The sequence below is a fragment of the Lagenorhynchus albirostris genome, chromosome 8 (assembly GCF_949774975.1).
Source record: "Lagenorhynchus albirostris chromosome 8, mLagAlb1.1, whole genome shotgun sequence".
Classification (NCBI taxonomy): Eukaryota; Metazoa; Chordata; class Mammalia; order Artiodactyla; family Delphinidae; genus Lagenorhynchus; species Lagenorhynchus albirostris.
The window spans coordinates 12,498,533-12,519,030 of record NC_083102.1 but is presented as its reverse complement, the minus strand read 5'-3'; the positions used below and the strand labels follow the sequence as shown (position 1 = coordinate 12,519,030).

At 43.0% G+C, this 20,498-nt stretch overlaps 1 protein-coding gene across 6 annotated transcripts in view; it reads left to right on the top strand.

Moving 5' to 3' along the window:
- The first annotated feature begins 3,372 nt into the window (after positions 1-3,372).
- AGK (acylglycerol kinase) overlaps positions 3,373-20,498 on the top strand; it is a 96,306-nt gene continuing 79,180 nt past the window's right edge. For 4 of the 6 annotated variants that reach the window (XR_009541901.1, XM_060156525.1, XM_060156526.1 and 1 more), the window contains exons 1-2: positions 3,591-3,859; positions 8,854-8,971. Coding sequence is in view for 5 of the 6 variants with exons in the window: in XM_060156525.1 (XP_060012508.1) it covers positions 8,871-8,971 (101 nt within the window). In the remaining variant the exon portion in view is untranslated. Of the gene's footprint in view, positions 3,396-3,590; positions 3,860-4,606; positions 4,753-8,853; positions 8,972-20,498 lie in introns of those variants that run through there. The other 2 variants (XM_060156522.1, XM_060156524.1) reach the window with 2 other exon arrangements.

The following is a 20,498-nucleotide window of genomic DNA, read 5'->3' as shown; positions in this document are numbered from 1 at the left end:
CCATCTGTTTTCTACATCTGAAACAGGGATAATCCTTCACTTATTTATTTACAACTGTGTGCCTCTAGAAAGGATACGAAGGGGCAATCATTGGCTTAACCAATGTGGCCAAAACAGGGCAGTTTCTACAGCAAAAATATTAATAGTATAAATTATATCATTTCAAAAATAAATGGGCTGCTTCAATAATGCTTTACAGTGTCAGGAAATACATGTGTCGTGTGATGGGTACAGTTAATTCCTCAGAGATGAATTTATGGCTCACTCCCATTTTGATGCAGGTATTTTCCCATTTGCAGGTGACCTATCTGAGCCATATGACCTATTGTTCCTGTTTATACAAACGTGCAATTTAAGGAGGGAACACAAAGGTCTCTCTCAGAGACATGCCCCACACCATGGCTACACTCCTCTCTTTTGCAGATGTAATTCTGAGGCTTTATCTTGCGGAGATGTCTTATTTTCTCTAGTCTGAGAATCCAGATAAAAACCTGGGAGACTTCTCTGCTGGGAACTCAACAGCCTGACACCAACATTCCCAATTACTGCCACACTGGCCACAATGAACTAAAGCCTTCATATTAAAGAAATAAAGTAAAGAAAGCTAACAAATATTCCCTAATGGTCTCATGAACACGACTCGACTAGTCCTGAGTGAGGTGGGCTATGAGACACACGACCCTCCACACGCCCTTGTTCTCCCTTCCCTGGAGGGACTGCCTCCCCCGCGGGGTGCTCTTTTCTCCCTGGTGGCAGAGGCCTGTCACCCTTCTCGACAGGCATTCTGGGCATCTGCCTTGTGATGCCTGAGCTTTTCAACAGTGCGTGGCTCTAACTCAAATAAAACCAGAGTTTTCTTTTCCCACAGCTCAACCCCATCCAGATGTTACCTTCCGGTGAGACCCTCACGCCCTCTCCCCGGAGCTTTGGGAGAGTCAAAGCTGTGACCTCCGTTTTCAACAGGGGATCTGAAATCTCATCCCAGCCCTGGTTCTTTGGCATCAGCCCTCTGTGAGTTAACGTTCCTGTCTCCTGTCTTCAGTGACCCTGGGGGGTGGATTGGGGAGGGGTCGGTACTCAGAATTCTCGCCCTGGCCAACTAGCACTCCATCCATGTGCACGGATGGCCTGCTCCCGGTGGGCTTGAAACTCTCAGCTCATCCCAGTTTTGCCAAATACATATTCTTCCTTCCAGAGTACCTGGTGGATCCCAGGGATTTTATGGTTAGCTGGTAGTTACTTGAGGTTTAGGCAGTGGCTACAGGAAAAAAACAAAAACAAAAACACCACAAGTATGTATTGAGTGTTAACTCTGTTCTATGTACTTTTCTAAAGGATTTACTTGTAGGGACTCATTTACTCCTCCTGACAATCCATTGAAGTAGACACAGTTATTATCATCATCATTATAGAAACTTAGGTACAAAGAAATTAAAGGTATTGTTCAACTCCCTCAGCTAGTATGTGGCAGAGCTGGAATTCCAGTCCAGGCACCTGGTTCCAAAGGTGCAAATACATTTACCTACTGGACAGTGCTGCCTTCCCGCACTGGCTAAGTGCAGCGTAAAGACCACAGTAAATGCCCATCTGCAGCCTGGGCAGTGCTATGCTCTCATCCAATTGTGCCAATAAGTCACAGACCATAGAGGGAGGCCTCTTTTCACTGCCATAACACTATCCGCACCGTGTGCACAGATACACGGCCATGCTTGCACAGCCGTCCTCACAGGGGCGCTCACAGGCCAGCATGCACACGAGCACATTCAGCGTGGCCGGATCACATCCACACGTGATGCAGGTGTCCCAGCGAGACTGGATTCTGTTCTTTGTTGACCCTAAAGACAGAAATGAGTGTAGAGCTCCCTGTCACTGTGTAATCCAAAACAAAAATAAAATCAGCCCTAAAACAACAAGAAAAGATATACATATATAAAAAGTATACATACACAAAATACACATCTATATATAAAGTATAGATATATATTTTAAGAAAAAGCTTCTTTCTATATTTCTTCATTTTCTGATTGGAAAATTATGGAAAATTCATTTAAGCCAAACTTTTCTCACTTTGCTGAAACCCTAAAGCTTAGTCTGCCCATTGGACCATGCAGCATCAAGTTGCAGATTTTTATAGCCTGCAGGCAAGGAGTTCAGCAACTCATTATCAAATGCAAATGTTTTAGATGGTTGGAAAAGGAGAGTTGAAAATAACTGTCTCTCATACCTAGAATATCACAACATCTTATAGCTAGAAGAGATTTTTTTACGTGATCCAGTCTCCTAATTGACAGGTGGAAGGGCTAGGAAGTTCACCCTACTGGTAGTGTGGGGTCCTGAGGATTAGAACCCGGCCGAGTATGCTTTACTGCACCATAATCTCGTTGGTGGTTCTCATTTCTCTTAAAACATTCATCTGGGGGGCGATAGTAAGGATGCGTGTCTTTATGCAGTAAATGGGGAAACTAGACCGCAAGCTCTATGAGGGCAGGGACAATGGGCGGGGGTGGGTGCTGCACAGGAGTGCATCCCCTGTGCCTAGCGCATGCGCAGCACTCAGCAAATGTTGGTTGGTCCAATGATGGATGGGAGAAGAAAAGTAAGAAACCTTGACTGACTGGTATGGTCCCCACAGCACACGTGCGGGTGGGGGAACTGGTGGGAGGCGGACAGAGAATTAGAACTGCCCTCTGGTGGTCAGCATGGGCCCTGGCTTCTCTGCAGCTCTCTGGCTCTCTAGAATCTATTCACTACACCCGTCTTGCCCACCCCTCCGGCTTCATCGCTACCTCTTATTGCTTAGTTGTCTCTGCTTCACTCGCACTGGCCCCCGACTTGGTAAGCTGCCTCAGGCTTTACAGATTTTGCACTGGCCGTGCCCTCCTTCAGGTTCTCTTTTCCTCTGGATCTTTGCTTGACCTGCGGCTTCTCGCCTTCAGGTCTCAGGTTAATTGCCCCTTCCTCGGAGAGGCCTAACTTAGACGGCCTAACTTAAAATAGTTCTCTCCCCACCCCACTCCTTTTCTATCACCTGTTTTCGTTTTCTTCGTGGTACATAGCACTACCTGAAATTGCTCTGTTCATTAGTTATTCTCCGATTTAGTGCCAGGTCCTAAAACAGTGTTTGTCTCGGTAGGCTTTCCATAAAATATTGTTGCGCGACAGAGGGATGGATGATAAGGCTGAATGGATGAATAAATGAGCGATCGAAAACTGAAGGCACCGCCCCCCCACGTACACACCGGCGCGCCTCGGGCGGCCGCTGCAAACCGCACCCTCCTTGCGCGCCAGGAACCCGCTGCGGAACCCAAGGGCGGCGGCAGCGGTTTCCCTTCAAAGAGCAGGGGAATCTTGAGCGAGCACACAGGAAAGGCAGCTTGCGCGCTGGACCCGTCTTGGTGAGTGCTGCAGTGCCGGGGCGGGGAGCCGGGAGCGGGGCTCGGGGACCCCGTCCGGGCGGGCGGGGAGGGCCCCGGGGCGTGGGGTGGGCGTCGCGACCCGGGTGCGGGCGGAGGGTGGGAGCGAGGGCCGGACGGAACCGCGCGGGGAGGGCTCCCTGCGGGGGGAGGGCTCCCTGCGGACGGCGGGGTTCCTGGTGCCGCTGCGGGAGGCTGGTGGCCTGGGGTCTAGCCCCAGAGCTGCCTTGAACTTGCGTGACCCTTACCCACTTCTCTTGGGGCCGGGGGGAGCGATTCAGCTAACTCACTTGCAAAATGGGGCGAATGGTTGCTGATCGCTTGATGGATTGGTTGATTGGTTCGTTCATTCCAGGTGGTTTACTAGGTTCTGTTTGCTAGAGATGCACAGACAGAACCTGCCCATTGTGGGGTCCCAAGTCTCGTGAGAAAAGCCCCGCCTCATGGTGAGGAGGGTCGAATACAATCAGAATTGGGGAGTTCTTGGGAAAAAAAAAAAACGAAACCCATGCATTTCGGACGAGACATGCAACAGTTATTTATCGAATGGCTATTATGTGCCACATTTTATTTTTTCAGTAGAAATTTAAGTTTTTACTGAGATTGGGGAATAAGAGTTCTGTTGGGTACTTAGAAGGCATATACACTGCTAGCTAATATATTACATATTTGATGATGACTTAAATCCGGAAAAATTTACAAGGTGCATCTATACCCCTCACAGATGTGAACTTTACAGCCAAATGAGTTAAGCAGAGCAGGTGTATCCTCATTTTACTAAGGAGGAAAGTGCATTCACAGCCCCATCAGATGTGATCTTCGCAGCCAAATGAGTTAAGCAGAGCAGGTGTATCTTCATTTTACTAATGAGAACATAGAGACAGGTGAAATGATTTACCCAGGCTCTCACTGCCAGTAAGTAACAAAAGTAGGACTAGAATCTAGGCCTCAAGACCCTTGGACCAGCGCTCTTTCCACTACACTAGGTTGCCTGCATGTTTCCACAGTAGTTTTGTAATACGCAGACCCATTGACACAAAGGGAGTTCCAGTGGGTCATGGGTGGCCTTACAACAGACTCTTAACGACTGTTAGATTGTTCTCTAACTTCTGTCCTTGCCTTGGATATTTTACCTGTACTCCAACTTTATCTCCTTCACACTGATGAGTCCCAAATCTATATCTTCCATCCAGACAATTTCTCCTGGCTTCAGACTGCTAAGTCCAGACATCCATTGATCATTTCCATTGGCTGCCCCACAGGCATCTCAAACTCAATATCTCCAACACTTTTCTTCATGAACCTACAATCCAACTCTCATGATTGAAATCACTATTCAGTAAGTCGCCCAAGTACAAAACTGGCTTGGTTCCTCTTCTCTCACCTCCTACAATCAGTTGATCTCCAATGGCTGCTAGATTCTATTTTCTAAAGATCTGCCACATCTATCCTCTCTGTCTCCTTTGCTCCTTCCTTCGTTGTGTGTCTAGAGATTGTGGTAGAACTTGCTACCGGCTCTCTGTAGCTTTTAGCTCAGCTTCTTCCAGCCCATTTTCCATTCTGCTACAAAGTGATCTTTCTACAGTCCAAATGTGATCCTATCACTCACTTGCTTAAATCCCTTCAAGGTTTTTCATCATTTTCAATGTAACATCCAAAGTCTTTAGCGTGGAGTCAAGGTCCTTCCTGATCCTTTCTGAACCTCCCCGACCTTCCCCATCCTTTGTCTCCAGACTACTATTTCTCAAAGTGTGGTGCTGACCTCCACTAGAAGCATGGGAGTACTCATTAATAATGAAGATGATGATGCCAAAAACTCGACCTCTGTGCACTGGTGCCGAATTGAATCTTGGAGACAGAGTTTTGGGTGAAGTAGAAAAGAATAGCTTTATTGCTTTGCCAGGCAGAGAGGGACACAGCAGGCTCATGCCCTCAAAAACTGTGTGTCCCAACCCAGGGGGATTTGGGGAGGAGTTGTATAGCAATGGTTCAAGGGCGGGCTTGCTTATAAGGCTCAGGGTGTGCGCAGGGCCTGTGTTCCTTTAATCTGGCCTCAGGTGGTCTTCTGATGAGCTTCTGTGATTCTCGAGGTTATTCAGCTGTGACCTCTCTGAAATGAAGATCGCTTCATGAAGTAGTTACCATCTTCCATTTGTTGGGGGTTTTAGTTCTGTGGAAGAGCTCAAAGATATTGTTATGTGTATCCCTTGAGGTGGAACCAGGACCCCGCCCCAAGGCTGCACTACTGTTTTTTGACTGTTCCTCCCTTGTCTCTGTATCCCTTCCCTTCCCTGATTAGCAACTGTTTGAACCTGCCCTTTGGAACTCGGAAAGTCTAGAAATGGGAGACACAGAAAGGCTTTTGTGCCCAGGAACCCCACAGGGTCCTGCTTGGTTTCACTAACAGCCCAACCAGAACAAGTCAGAGTCTCAGGGGGTAATGCCCAAGAATCTGCATTTTAACAAGTTTTACACTAGAGTTTGAGAGGCCTTGTTCTCACCTTCCATATTTACACTGCTCTTTATACCTGACTCCCCACCTGTGTTTCCCTGAACATACCTTGCTATCATTTATGCCTTTGTGCGCATCAATCTCTTTAGCTTCTCATTTGGTATTCCTCATTCTCCAAGACCCAGGGTAAATGTCACGCCTTCTGGGAAGACTTCCCCCAGCCATGGACCACCGTGTCACCTCCAGTCTACATTGGGTCATTCTTGTGGCTTCTGACAGAGCCATGACTTACCCCTCAACATCCTTCCCACTGTATTACAATCATAAATTGTGTAATTGTTTTGCACTTGTGGGTTTAACAGTTGCCAGCACTTGAGAATAGAGGCTTGTGCTTCTGTGCCTAGCACCCAGCACAGAGTCTAGCATGCTGAATGAACGCGTGCTTTAGGGTGCGATGGGGAGGCATCTAATCATCACGTGTGCCTTTGGGTTCCTTTGTGTACCATCCTGGACTGTGGCTCTGATTCACAGGAAGGTGGGCTCCCTGGCACTGACTTCATTGTTGCTGGTGATAAGGATGTGTCTGGCCTCGAGAGGAATTTTAAGCAATGGTGGTGTTAAAGAAAAAACTATGTAGTGACACTTGTTGAAGAACGGTCAGGCAGACTTTACTCAAGGGTAGGGAGAGGCATCTGGGTGGATGTAGAGACCACTGCAGTGGTGGTCTTAGAGTGGGGGAAGGAGGTTGGACTCAACTCTGACTCCAACGAGGACAAATGGGGGTTTATAGCCAAGGGGCAGGGTGGGCATCAGTGGATGGAAAATTACTAAGAGGGAACATCAGGGTTAAGGGGAATTCTTGTTAGGCTGACTCAGTAGAGTTCTTGCTGAAGGCAGACCAGGGTGATAAGATATCCAGGGTGGTCAGATACCAACGGTGGAGGTGGGGGATTTTCACTAAACTAAGTGGGATTCTTGCTCAAACTGGATTCTACAAGGGCGGAGAGGGAAGCCCAAGCTAGGGCCTTGTCCAGCAGAGCTCAGAGGAGCCTGATTAAAGTTAGGTCAAGAAGAGAGTCTTCGTGGTTAAAGGGAGTAATAAAAGAACTAGAATCTTCACCAAAAGCTGAAGATTTTTTTTTCTTGGTTTGTTTACCTCATGCACACAAAGTCATAAAAATTTTCTGTATCTGTTTAGAAAATTTTATATTTATTTTTAGAAAATTTAGAAAATACATTGCAATTTAAGATGTAAAATAAATGTCACCCATTTTCTCACAATCAAGAGGGAATTCCTTAAAGTTTCTGTGTGTTTATTTCTACTGATATTTTTTTTCATTTATATTCATGTTTGGACATAATTGGTAAATACCAATTCCATAAGGCTTTTTAATCCTGCTAATTTTACTTAACATTATATTTTTAGTTTTTTCCACATCAACAAAAATTCTTAGTGAAAAAAAATTTAATGTAGTGGGGGGAAAAGTGTTCCTTAACCTTCATAGGGTCCCTAGCTAGGTCTGGAAATTAGACTGACAAAGACTGATCAACAGGAGGAAAGCATACACGTTTACTCAATATGTTTTACATGATAACGAGAGCCTTCATAGAGAAATGAAGACCCAGGGAAACAGGCCCGAGTATTTTATTTTAGACAGTCGTGGAGGAGCGTGATAGGGTGAAGGGTGTGAGGTAATTAGAGCAAATGGGAAACAGCAAGGCCTGTGTGTTAGGATTCTTCTTGGCATCCCTTTTTCTTTGGAGACAAATGGATCCTTCCTGCTGGGTATAGGGCAGGCACCTCTCACTGGAGGGTTTTATGATCTGTTTCAGGGAAGAAGGGCAAGGTGGGCAGGTGGGCAGGGTGACCTTCCTGCTTCTGCCATTTCCCCGAACTCCTTCCTCTTAAAATATCCACTCTGCAAGGTGCCATATTCTGGGGTAGCATGTCTTGAACCCCATCACATTCAACAGTTATTTACCGAATGGCTGTTATGTGCCAGGTTTTATTTTAGACACAGGGATACTGCAGTGACCAGAACAGTCAAAATCTTTACTCTCACGGAGTTTACATTCCAGGGGGGTAAGTTAGTAAACAAACTAGCACATAAGGATCATCACAGGATAAGTGCTGTGACGAAAAGAAACAGAATAGGTTTATATGGTCGCTTTGTTTTTGAGTAAAGTTATGCTAGTTTGCCTTCCGTATAGGAGTGTGTGTCTATCTCGTTTTGTCATCAGTGAGTATAATCATTTAAAAATTTTGGTAATTTTATAGGTGAATAGTGATAGTTCTTTGTAATTTGCATGTCTTTGATTACTCAGGAAGTTGAGCATTTTTACAGAGCTATGTGCATTTCCTCTTCATTGAGTTTTCTGTGAATGTTCTATTGAGGGCCTAGTGTTTTCTCCTATTTTGAATAATCCCTTTACATTACTAGTTTGATTACTAATTTGATGATATACACTTTATATATAATGGATAAGCAGACACTCTTTTTTTATTTTTCCTTTTTTCTTCTAGCCGTGCCGCATGGCTTGCGGGATATTAGTTCCCCGACCAGGGATCGAGCCCAGGCCCTGGCAGTGAGAGGACTCACTGGACGGCCAGGGAATTCCCAGATAAGCAGATACTCTTAAATAGCGGTATAATGACTGTAAGGAGAAAGCAAAGACAGGACACCTAGAATTCCCTTCTTCTCTTCCTGCTCCTCTCCCCCTTTCTTCTAAGAAAAAATGATGAGAGAAGAAAAAAGTGTAGTTTAGGTGGAAAGAAGTGAAGAAAGAAAGAAAGAAAGAAGGAAGGAAGGAAAGAAAGAAAGAGTAGGTGGGTGGGTGGGTGAGGAGATGAAGGTGATGTAACTAGGAAGGAAAAGGAGGGAGGAAGGAAAACATGGAGAGGATGAAAGAACCGAAGACAGTCATAGGGACTCTGCACGATTCCCTTGGACAATTATATTTTTTTCTTTTCTGCCTCTACTAATCTAGCAAATCCCTAAGAGAAGATGACTGTGTTCTTTAAAACACTTCGAAATCATTGGAAAAAAACTACAGCTGGGATCTGCCTGATGACATGGGGAGGCCACTGGCTCTATGGAAAACACTGGTAAATATCTGACAGCCCCCATACCCCCCTCCTTCACATGCAACAACAAAACAGTTCAAAAGGGCCTACGGTTAAAATCCTGTTTAGCTGTGCTTGTCTCTGTAAAACAGTGTGTTGTAAAAGGAAAGCAAATGTTAAAACCTCAAAGACAAAGGCTTCTTGTTGTACCCAGTTCTGAAAGATGGAAACTGTATAGAGCTATTAACACTCGTACTTCAGTGGACACAGATTACTGCAGCGAGATCAGAATGGGGAGAAATTGAGGGCCGCCTAGAGAGAGACAAGGGACTTCCCTAGTAATAGTAGAGGGTTGGAACTCACACGTGTCCTTGGGTGGTCCTTTCCTTTTCCGCTACGGTCTCTTGATCTCTAATAGTGCCCATTGCTAGACACTGAGTCTGCTACCTGCAACCCCTGTGATTTTCCTCATCTAACCCATTAGCAACAACAAAACTAATGAACGCATTAGTTGATTTAAATGAAACTTAGACTTTCAGACCTTTTGTTTGAATAAGGAATTCCAGGCAGTCTTGGGCTTTATTAGCCTTGCAGGTCTGTGGGGAGAAGAAGGTGCCAGAGCTCCTCTTCTGGATTCACATGGTATAAGATTTAAATAAACAGCTTTTATATAAAACTTATACAGATTACCAAGACAGCCGATCAAATTGCAGTCTTCTGGGGATTCAGGGCTACGTCTTAAATATATAGCAACATTCTCTGACATCCGAGTGTCCCGAATAACTGCTTTGTTAAACAGAAAACTGAACAGGCTTTATAACGGAAGTCTCCACGTTGGAAAGGAGAGTCACACTGGTACTTCTGTGAACGTTCTCAATTCACCACTATCAGAGATAATTTATGATGCTCATGGTGTCCAGTTTTTGCAGGTGTGGAGAAGGTGGAACATTCCCCCCTTTTCTTTCTAAGTCTTCTCAAGGCTAAGCACTTGAATTCCATTAGCTAGCGTATAAAGAACAGACCTAAGAATCTTAAAATTTTAATATATAAAAAAGAGAAGGGCAGAGGAAATGTTTTAACAAATTGTGTACGGAGCATATAATGTTTGGCTTTTCCTCCCTTTTCAAACTATTGGGCTGGCCAAAAAGTACGTTCGGGTCTTTCCGTAACATTTGACGGCAAATTTGAGCCGTAACATTTAAGCCCTCGAGGAAAGGCTCCTTATACCTCCTGCCAGGGTAGGAACCAGGATTTCCTGTTTAGGAGCACCCAGTCCAGGCCACAGCTGGCTTAAGGTGGGAGAACCTCCCACCTGCTGCGGATTATTGCCATTGCTACTGCTGGGTGAAGATGTGAGGAAATAACCGTGTCCCCTGTTCAGGATGTCTTTAAGGTACCGTAAGAATTTCTCGCCAGCGTAGTCTTGAGACTTTAAAAAGGGCCCATTAAGTCTGTGGCACGTCGGAGGCCTCATTCTCAGTTGGATCTGAAACAGCTTGAACTAGAAGTGTAGCAGGAGGCTGGAGGCATCATTGGCTCTGTCTCTACCCTTGACATTCAAGGTTACTGCTCAGAATGCAACCCCCCATTGTCCTGCATAGCTTCCTTTTCTCAGACTTCTCTCTGCATGCTCTGGTGCTATTTAGCACCCCTCCCTCCCCCTTTTAAAAAATTGTGGTAAAAAAACACTAAAAGAAAATTTACCACCTTGACCATTTTTAAGCGTACACTCAGTAGTGTTAAATATATTCATATTGCTGTACAGCAGAGCTCTAGAACTTTTTCATCTTGCAAAATGGAAACTTTATCCCCACTGAATACAACTCCCCACTTCCTCCTCCCTCCAGCTCCTGGCAACCACCATTCTGTTTTCTGTTTCCGTAAGTTTGACTGCTTTAGATACTTCGTATGAGTGGAATCATGTAGTACTTGTCTTTTGTAACTGGCTTATTTCACTTAGCATAATGTCCTTATGGTTCATTGATGTTGTAGCATATGGCAGGATTTCCTTCTTTTTTTAAGGCTGAATAATATTCCATTGTATGTATATACCACATTTCTTTATCTGTTTATATGTTGATGGGCATTTGGGTTGCTTCCACCTCTTGAATATTGAGAGTAATGCTACATTGAACTTGGGTGTGCAGATATGGCTGTAACATCCTGTTTTTAATTCTTTTGGGTATATACCCAGAAGTGGGATTGCTAGATCAGATGGTATTTCTATTTTAAAATTTTTGAGGAAACTCCATACTGTTTTCCATAGTGGCTGCACCATTTTGCAATCCCAATTTCTCCACATCCTTATCAACACTTGTTATTTTCTGGGTTTTTTTTTTTTTTTTTTTTGATATTGGCCATCCTAATGGGTGCGATATGGCATTCTGTGGTTTTCGTTTGCATTTCTCTTAATGATTAGTGATACTGAGCATTTTTTCATATGTTTGCTGGCCATTTGTTTATCTTATTTGGAGAAATGTCTGTTCACGTTTTTTGCCCATTAAAAAAAATCAGGTTATTTGTTGAGTTGTAGGAGTTCTTTAACCTTTTATGAGATACATGATTTGCAAATATTTTCTTCTATTCCATAGATTGACCTTTTTCTCTCTGTTGATTGTCCTTTGATGCACAGAAGTTTTTTTTTTTTTGTGGTATGTGGGCCTCTCACTATTGTGGCCTCTCCCGTTGCGGAGCACAGGCTCCGGACGCGCAGGCTCAGCAGCCATGGCTCACGGGCCCAGCCGCTCCACGGCATGTGGAATCTTCCCGGACCGGGGCACGAACCCGTGTCCCCTGCATCGGCAGGCGGACTCTCAACCACTGTGCCACCAGGGAAGCCCCTACACAGAAGTTTTTAAGCTTGATGTAATTCCATTTGTCTGTTTTTGCTTTTGGTGTCACATCTAAGAAATCATTGCCAAATCCAGTGTCAAAAGGCTTCCCCGCTATGTTTTTTTCCTAGGAGTTTTATAGTTTTAGGTCTTAGGTTTAGGTCTTTAATCCATTTCGAGTTCTTTCCCCAGTGTGTCTCCTAGGTGCCCTTGTCAAACATCATTTGATCATATATGTGCGAATTTATTTCTGGGCTCTCTGTTCTGTTCCACTGATCTATATGTTTATCTGTATGCCAGTATCATACTGTTTTAATTACTGTAGCTTTGTAATATGTTCTGAAATTAGTGATAGGCCTCTGACTTTGTTCTTTTTCAGTATTCTTTTGGCTATTCAGGGCCCTTTGAGATTCCATATGCATTTTAGGATGATTTTTCTTATTTTTTCAAAAATGCCACTAGAATTTTGATAGGGATTACATTGAATATGTAGCTCATTTTGCGTAGTATGTTTTTTTTTTTTTTTTTTGCGGTACGCGGTTCTCTCACTGTTGTGGCCTTTCCCACCGTGGAGCACAGCCTCCGGACACGCAGGCTCAGCGGCCGTGGCTCACAGGCCCAGCCGCTCCGCGGCATGTGGGATCCTCCTGAACTGGGGCATGAACCTGTGTCCCCCGCATCGGCAGGTGGACTCCCAACCACTGCGCCACCAGGGAAGCCCAGTATGGACATTTTAACAATATTAAGCCTTCCAATCCATAAGCATGGGAAGTCCTTCCATTCATTTGTGTCTTCTTTAATTTCTGTCAGCAGTGTTTTATCATTTTAGTATACAAGTCTTTCACCTCCTTGGTTAAAATATTTATTCCTAAATATTTTATTCTTTTCAGTGCTATTGTAAATGGGATTTAAAAAATTTTTCCCCTTTTTCTTGAATTATTTTATTTTTTATACAGCAGGTTCTTATTATTTATTTCATACACATCAGTGTATATATGTCAATCCCAATCTCTCAATTCATCCCACCACCAGTACCCCTGCCCCTGCTTTCCCCCCTTGGTGTCCATACGTTTGTTCTCTACATCTGTGTCTCTATTTCTGCCTTGCAAACCAGTTCATCTGTACCGTTTTTCTAGATTCCACATATATGCATTAATATACGATACTTGTTTTTCTCATTCTGACTTTACTTCACTCTGTATGACAGTCTCTATGTCCATCCACATCTCTACAAATGACCCAATTTTGTTCCTTTTTATGGCTGAGTAATATTCCATTGTATATATGTACCACATCTTCTTTATCCATTTGCCTGTTAATGGGCATTTAGGTTGCTTCCAGGACCTGGCTATTGTAAATAGTGCTGCAGTGAACATTGGGGTGCATGTGTCTTTTTGAATTATGTTTGTCTCTGGGTATATGCCCAGTAGTGGGATTGCTGGGTCATATGGTAATTCTATTTTTAGTTTTTTAAGGAACCTCCATTCTGTTCTCCATAGTGGCTGTATCAATTTACATTCCCACCAACAGTGCAAGAGAGTTCTCTTTTCTCCACACCCTCTCCAGCATTTGTTGTTTGTAGATTTTCTGATGATGCACATTCTAACCGGTGTGAGGTGATACCTCATTGTACTTTTGATTTGCATTTCTCTAATAATTAGTGATGTTGAGCAGCTTTTCATGTGCTTCTTGGCCATCTGTCTGTCTTCTTTGGAGAAATGTCTATTTAGAACTTCTGCCCATTTTTTGATTGGGTTGTTTTTTCTTGACATAGAGCTGCATGAACTGTTTGTATATATTGGAGATTAATCCTTTGTCCGTTGATTCGTTTGCAAATATTTTCTCCTATTCTGAGGGTGGTCTTTTCGTCTTGTTTATAGTTTCCTTTGCTGTCCAAAACTTTTAAGTTTCATTAGGTCCCATTTGTTTATTTTTGTTTTTATTTCCATTACTCTAGGAGGTGGATCAAAAAAGATCTTGCTGTGATTTATGTCAAAGAGTGTTCTTCCTATGTTTTCATCTAAGAGTGTTATAGTGTCCAGTCTTATGTTTCGGTCTTTAATCCACTTTGAGTTTATTTTTGTGTATGGTGTTAGGGAGTGTTCTAATTTCATTCTTCTACATGTAGCTGTCCAGTTGTCCCAGCACCATTTATTGAAGAGACTGTCTTTTCTCCGTTTTATATCCTTGCCTCCTTTGTCATAGATTAGTTGACCATAGGTGCGTGGGTTTATCTCTGGGCTTTTTATTCTGTTCCGTAAATGGGATTTTTTTTTTAACTTCCTTTTTGAATTGTTCACTGTTAGTGTATAAAAACACAACGGATTTTTGTGTTTGATTTTGTAAACTTTGCAAACTTTTGCAACTTTGCGGAATTTGTTTATTCTAATAGCTTATTTGTGTGGACTCTTTAGTGTTTTCTACATGTAAGATCACATCATCTGCAAACAATTTTACTTCTTCCTTTCCAATTTGGATGCTTTTTATTTCTTTTTCTTGCCTAATTGCTCTGGCTAAGATTCCCAGTACTATGTTTAATAGCAGTGGCAAGTGCGGGCATCCTTCCCTTGTTCCTGATCTTTTTTTTTTTTTTTGCGGTACGCGGACCTCTCACTGTTGTGGCCTCTCCCGTTGCAGAGCACAGGCTCCGGATGCGCAGGCTCAGCGGCCATGGCTCACGGGCCTAGCTGCTCCACGGCATGTGGGATCTTCCCAGACCGGGGCACGAACCCATGTGCCCTGCATTGGCAGGCAGAGTCTCCACCACTGTGCCACCAGGGAAACCCTGTTCCTGATATTTAAGGAAAAGCTTTCAGTCTTCTCTGTTGAATATGATGTCAGCTGTGGGCTTTTCATATATGTCCTTTGTTATGTTGAGGTAGTTTCCTTCTACTGTCTTTACAAAAAAAAAAATCCCAAACTTTTCACATAACAGTCCTCACATTATTTTTTATAATACTATTTTAGTTTTTTCCCTGCAAAAATCTTACCCTGCAGCTGTCTTGAATAGAAGCTGCCCTCCTCTTCAAATGGGTTGTGGGTGGGGTTGCCATTCTCCTAGCTCCTCGGTACCTATTCCAAACCATTACTCTTTCATCTTCTTATAAAAGTCTTTTCTCCTTTGAGGCTCATAATATCTGGCTATATTATAAAACAATAAACCACCCAGCTTTCTGGGATCTCATCTACATTAGACTTAGGCTTTGGTGCCTGGCTTATCAATGTCCTTTTCTCTTTAAGAGAAGAGGGCATTGTTATCTTGTTATCTTTCTGAATGCCCTGAGTGTTTATGTGAACATCCCACCTAACCACACCTTGTCTTTCCTTTCCCTGACTTAATCTATTCCTGGGACTTTAATACTTTGCTCTCTTTCAACTCTCCCCATTCTCACTGGTTGAATGCTAAACCTTGTCATCACTTGTCCTTGTTCCACTTTTGAAAATGGAACTTAAGCATCTGACTCTCTCATTTCGGCCTTCTGTTATTCCAGTTTTCTTCCTTTACTCCTCTTTTTCAGTGTTATCAAGACTTCTTGTCCCTTGGGCCCTCCATTTTCTTCCCAATCTATCACTCACCCCTGCCTTCTTCACTTTCTTCCTGTCCTAGATTCCTTGATTCAACACATCACACAATTCATCACAGTTTTTCGTATGTCCTCCCTGGCCTTTTCACTCTCTCATTTCCTCCTCCTATTTTAAGTTAACCTTTTTGAATAGGTTCTCTCTGCTTCCCTACCTCCTACCCATTCTGCATCCTGTGTGGTCTTCCTTTGAGTTAGTCGCACCAGTTTTATTACTCATCCTTTTTGACCGCTCAGCTTTAGACACAGTTGACTCTCCTTGAGACACTTTTTTTTCCCTTGGCTTCTGACTGCCAGGTATCTGTTTTCCCTCCTACTCCTCTGGCCATTCCTTCTCACCTTTTACTTCTCCCTTCTACTCAGGGGTTACAGAAGTAGTTCTCTAAGACTCTGCCCTAGGCCCTCTGCTCCCTTTATACCCTCTCCCTGTATGATCTCATCTGCTCGCAGTGGCTTTATTGTCAGCCGTAGGTAGACAGACCGCAGGTTTGTATTTCCATAGAGCCCTCTTCTGAGCTCCAGACCTATACGTGCATTCGGCTGCTCACTTAACTTGTCTCCTTGGTTGCTTCCTAGGTGCCTCAAACTCAACAGACTAAAAATAAAATCCAAAGCTTTCCTGTCAAACCGGTTCCTTCTCAGTGATTAGTACCACTCACCATCCAGTTTCCCAAACTAAAAATTTGAACGTGATCCTCCATTCGTCCTTCATCCTTATCTCCCATATTCAGGTTATACGTTCTAAGTGATTTTACTTCTTTTGTATCACTTACTTTGTTCGATTTCGGTTGTCCTTCCTCACTGTTGCTGCCTTTGTGCTCACTACCATCATCTCTGGCCTGGATTCTTACTAAATGCTTTCTGACTGTTCTCCTTGTATCTACTCTTGCCTGTTTCTAATCTGTTTTGCACAGCACTGCCAGAGCAGTCTTTTAAAAATGCAAATTGCTATTGCTTTTAGACTCAAATCCCAAATTCTTACCAACTCTACATGACTTGGCCCCATCTGTAGACAGCTCTAGCCCTGCCACACTCCACACTTTGGCATATAGAACTCTCAGGACTTCCAGAGTGGCATGTCCTTTCTGTTTCAGGGTTCCTTAGAGGGCCTTCATACACGTTCCCTCCTGAAACTCTCTTCCCTTCTCTTCTTCCCCAGCCAACTACCATTTCTCCAGGTCTCAAATGTTACTTCTTCCCTGTCCCCTCCAGTCTTGGTTAGGCAGACTTTCTACCTTTTCTCCATGGTATTGTGAACTTCTACATAATACTTATTACTATTATAGTTTTTTGTTCTGTGTGTTTTTTCTCTTATATTATAAGACTCTAAAGGCAGGGGCCCTGTTTGTCTTTCTTCGTGTGGTCCCCAAGACCCAGCACATAGAAGGTACTTGAGACATATTGTATTTATGGAGGAAGGAACAAACAAGAGAATGAAAGTCTCAGAGGGCAAAATCTCAACCCTGTTGACCGGCCACTTGTGAATTCACAAGCCCAGGCTGTTGAATCCTCCTGAAGAAAATGATACACTAAACCCATAGTCAGGTGACTCTTCCATTTTCACAAACTTATTTTGAAATAATCATGAATTTCCTCAGTTTCCTGCTTCACCTTCTCCATATTCATTCTTGGACAACCTTAACTCCTACTTCAAAGACAAAATAAAGAACACTGGGCAGTTACCCCTGCACACACATTCCTCTTCTTTTTGTCTCATTGGATGAGGTTGCCATCCTCCTGCCCAAGGCCGACCCCTCCAACCCTGATCTGCATCCCATTCTTCCTCCTTCATTGGTTATCCTTTTCCTCGCTTGTATCTTGAATCTCATCCTTCCTACTTCTTTCCCCCTATTTGTCAAACTCTTCCTAGCTTAACGTGTCATCTCAGCTGTGGGTCCCCATTTATTTACTGCTCTCTCTCTTCCATTTATACCATTCTTGAGATCTTGCCTCACACTTGCAGCCTCTACCTCCACTTTAGAGTAAGCTTAGTAAAATCTGGTTTTGTTCCCATGATTTGATTGACCCTGTTCTTGACGAGGTCCTTAATAGCCTCTTAGTTGTTAAATGAAGTGGATACTTTCAGTCCCTATCTGCCACATTTGATTCTCTTTGATCATCTCCTCTTCAGTTACCTTTAGGGTGTCTTTTTGTTCTGCTTGTCCCTTAAAGGTTGGTGTCCCAGGTCCTATCCTCATTCTGTAGACTTCTTAGGTGATCATAACTACACTAGGGTTTTCAGGTGTGGTACTTAAGATTTCAGAGTCATAATGCTTTTTAGTCCATGTCTTGCTTCTCTTGATATCCTATGTGAGTCGTGTCCCTGGAGTTGTACCATGCAGCCAGCCAGCAGAATATTCTTTCTAAAAGAGAACTCTGATCATGTCACTGTTCTACTGACAACCTGTAAGTGACTCTCCATTGCCTGGAAGAAAAAGACCCAACTGCTTAGCTTGGCATAAAAGGCCCTTCATGATCCTGCCTTGTCTTCCTCTCAGCTTTTTTCTGATTCCTTATCATCCTCCCTCCATCACCCTTACACTCAACCTCTATGTTCCAGAAGTCTTTAGAAAAAGACCTGTTTCCTGTTGTCCCTCTCTCTCCCTTTGCTTGTGTTCTTTCCCCAACCTGGAACACTTGCTCTTCTTCACCTGGCCAACAGCTCAAAAAATGTCACAAAGCTGTGTTAATGGTGGCATTATTAGAATAAGAGGAAAGGAAAACAACCTGTATTAAATAATTACGCTGTACCTGGTGCTGGGCTAGTTGTTGCCGTGTGCATACATGGTCTCATTTAATCCTCAAAATAGCCCTGTGAGAGAGGTAATGTTATTCCCATATATAAATGAGGAAACTGAGGCTCAGAGAAATTAGTAACTTGTCTAAAGTCATATTTCTGCTTACTGGTGAAACTGGGATTTGGACCCAGGTTAATCATGTTCTAAATCCTATGTACTTTCATTGCTGCTGACAACTTTGAAAAATAAAGCTCACTTTAATATATAAATCCTGCTGTAATTATTAAATGACATTAACTTTTAAATGCCTTTCATATAACTTTATTAGAACTGTTCTATTATGTTCTCGTTTCATTTTTCACTGGATAGAATAAAGCTCCTTTATTAAATAGAACACATTTATTAGCATTTAGTAGAGACAAGGTGAAAACTGGACACATCTGCCCAGGGACCAGAGCCCTCGTTTCAGAACCTCCCGGGTGCTCTTGGTTGTTCTTTCGTGCTCTCAGCTGTTCTCTGTGGGCCTTTCATATACTGGTCTGACTCCCCTTCTCCTTTTCTCCCCTTTACTCACTGTTCTTTCCCTTTCACTCTGCCTTTCACTTTTCTACCCCTCCCCCTTTCTTAGCTTCCTTACCTGTTTGTAATTTATAGATGAGTACATTTATTTTTCCTCTATTCTACGAAAGTCTTCAAACATACAGCAAACTCGAAAGAATTTTACAGTAAACACCTGCCTACCTACTACTTGGATTCTAGATTTTACTGTATTTGCTTCATCACTTATCATCCGTCCATCCTCCTCTCAGTCTTACTTTTTGATGCATTTCCAAGTATTAATAATTTGTCGACATCAGTGTACTTCCACCTGAATACTTGACCATGCATATCAGTAATCAGAGCTCAGTATTTGCTTATAGTGTTTTTTCCCTTACTATGAAATTTACATGCAATGAAATATACAAATCTTAAGCCTGCTTTTACTGTGTTTTGTCAGATGCACACACCTGTGTAACCCAGACTCCTAGCAAGATAGAGAGTGCTGCCACCCCTCCAGACGTTTTCCTCATGTCCCTTCGTAGTCAATCCCTGTCCCCCACACCCTGAGGCAACCATTGTTCTGTTTTTTCCCCACCATAGATTCTTTTTTTTTCACTTCTAGAACTTTATATAAATGGAATCATATAACGTAACCTGTATTGTTTTTTGTAAGCCTTCTTTCTCTTAGCATAATGGCTTTGAGATTCATCCATATTGTTTTATTTATCTGTAGTTCATTCCTTTTTTTTTTTTTTTGCTGGGTAGTATTCTAGAAGATAAGCATAAAATAATTATAATTTTACACTTATAGAATTTTAAGTTCCTTGTTCTTGATTTCTAACAAGAACATAATAGTGAACATAATATTTTATATTTCTAATTTTAAAAAGCAAGCAAATTATTGTATTATATGTATTTGACTTTCTCTTTCCTTTGAGAGGAAAATAGTGTCTCCTGATACAGGATTCACATGCCAGTAATAACAATTGGCTGTATTTCAGTGTTGATTTTAATAAGGACCATGGTTTGATAGAGTAAATTTTCGTTTGCTTTTAAGGAAACAAGGCTCTTTCTGCGACAGCTTTGGAAGAAATTGCATATGTTATTGTATCTGCCCCAGTTTTGGCTGCCGTCTTTAACTTGTCTTTTGGCACAGGTATTCTTTATCTGCAGGCATCATTTCATGTTGCTGTATTTATAAGTTTTCTTCTCCTGTGGGAATTCCTCTCCTTTTTTTCTCCCTTCCCCTCAGTTTCAAGGAAGAGAACCTGTGAGATTTTTTTCTCTGCATCATCTCCCCCACGGCAGGTCGCAGCAGTTGACAGGAACAGCAGAGGCTGCTCTCAGGACTCTGGTAAGAGCAACTGAAGAGGAGGAAATGACCCTCTTTGCTGAAAGTAAAGAGAATTTAAGTATTGCTCATTCCTCTTCAACTGCTCTTCCCAAGCTTTCGGGGTTCCCTGGGGGAGATCGAGTTTCAGGTTGTTCAGTTCATCATGTCAGCAGTTACCTGCGATGGTCCTTCTCTCATTTGGAGCCCTTTCAGTAGCAAGGAGCCTGCTAACAGAGAGTGACGTAAGAAAGGAGGCACTTCTAACAGTGTGACCTTGGGCGCGCTAAGCCTCAGGTTCATCTGTAAAGTGGGGATAATACCAGTTCCTTACTGGACCATTGAAGGATTAAGATAACTGGGAAGCTCTTAGCGTAGTGCTTGATTGATACCAGGGTTCAATACACGCTAGTAATTGTGAATTAATTTGATATAATGTATACTCAGTTACTTTGGGAGTTAAAACGAATTACTGCTGGTAACTGGGCAATGAGTGATTCGAGAGACAGCCAATGGGGAAGGAAGACGAGGATCTGCCAGATGGTGTAA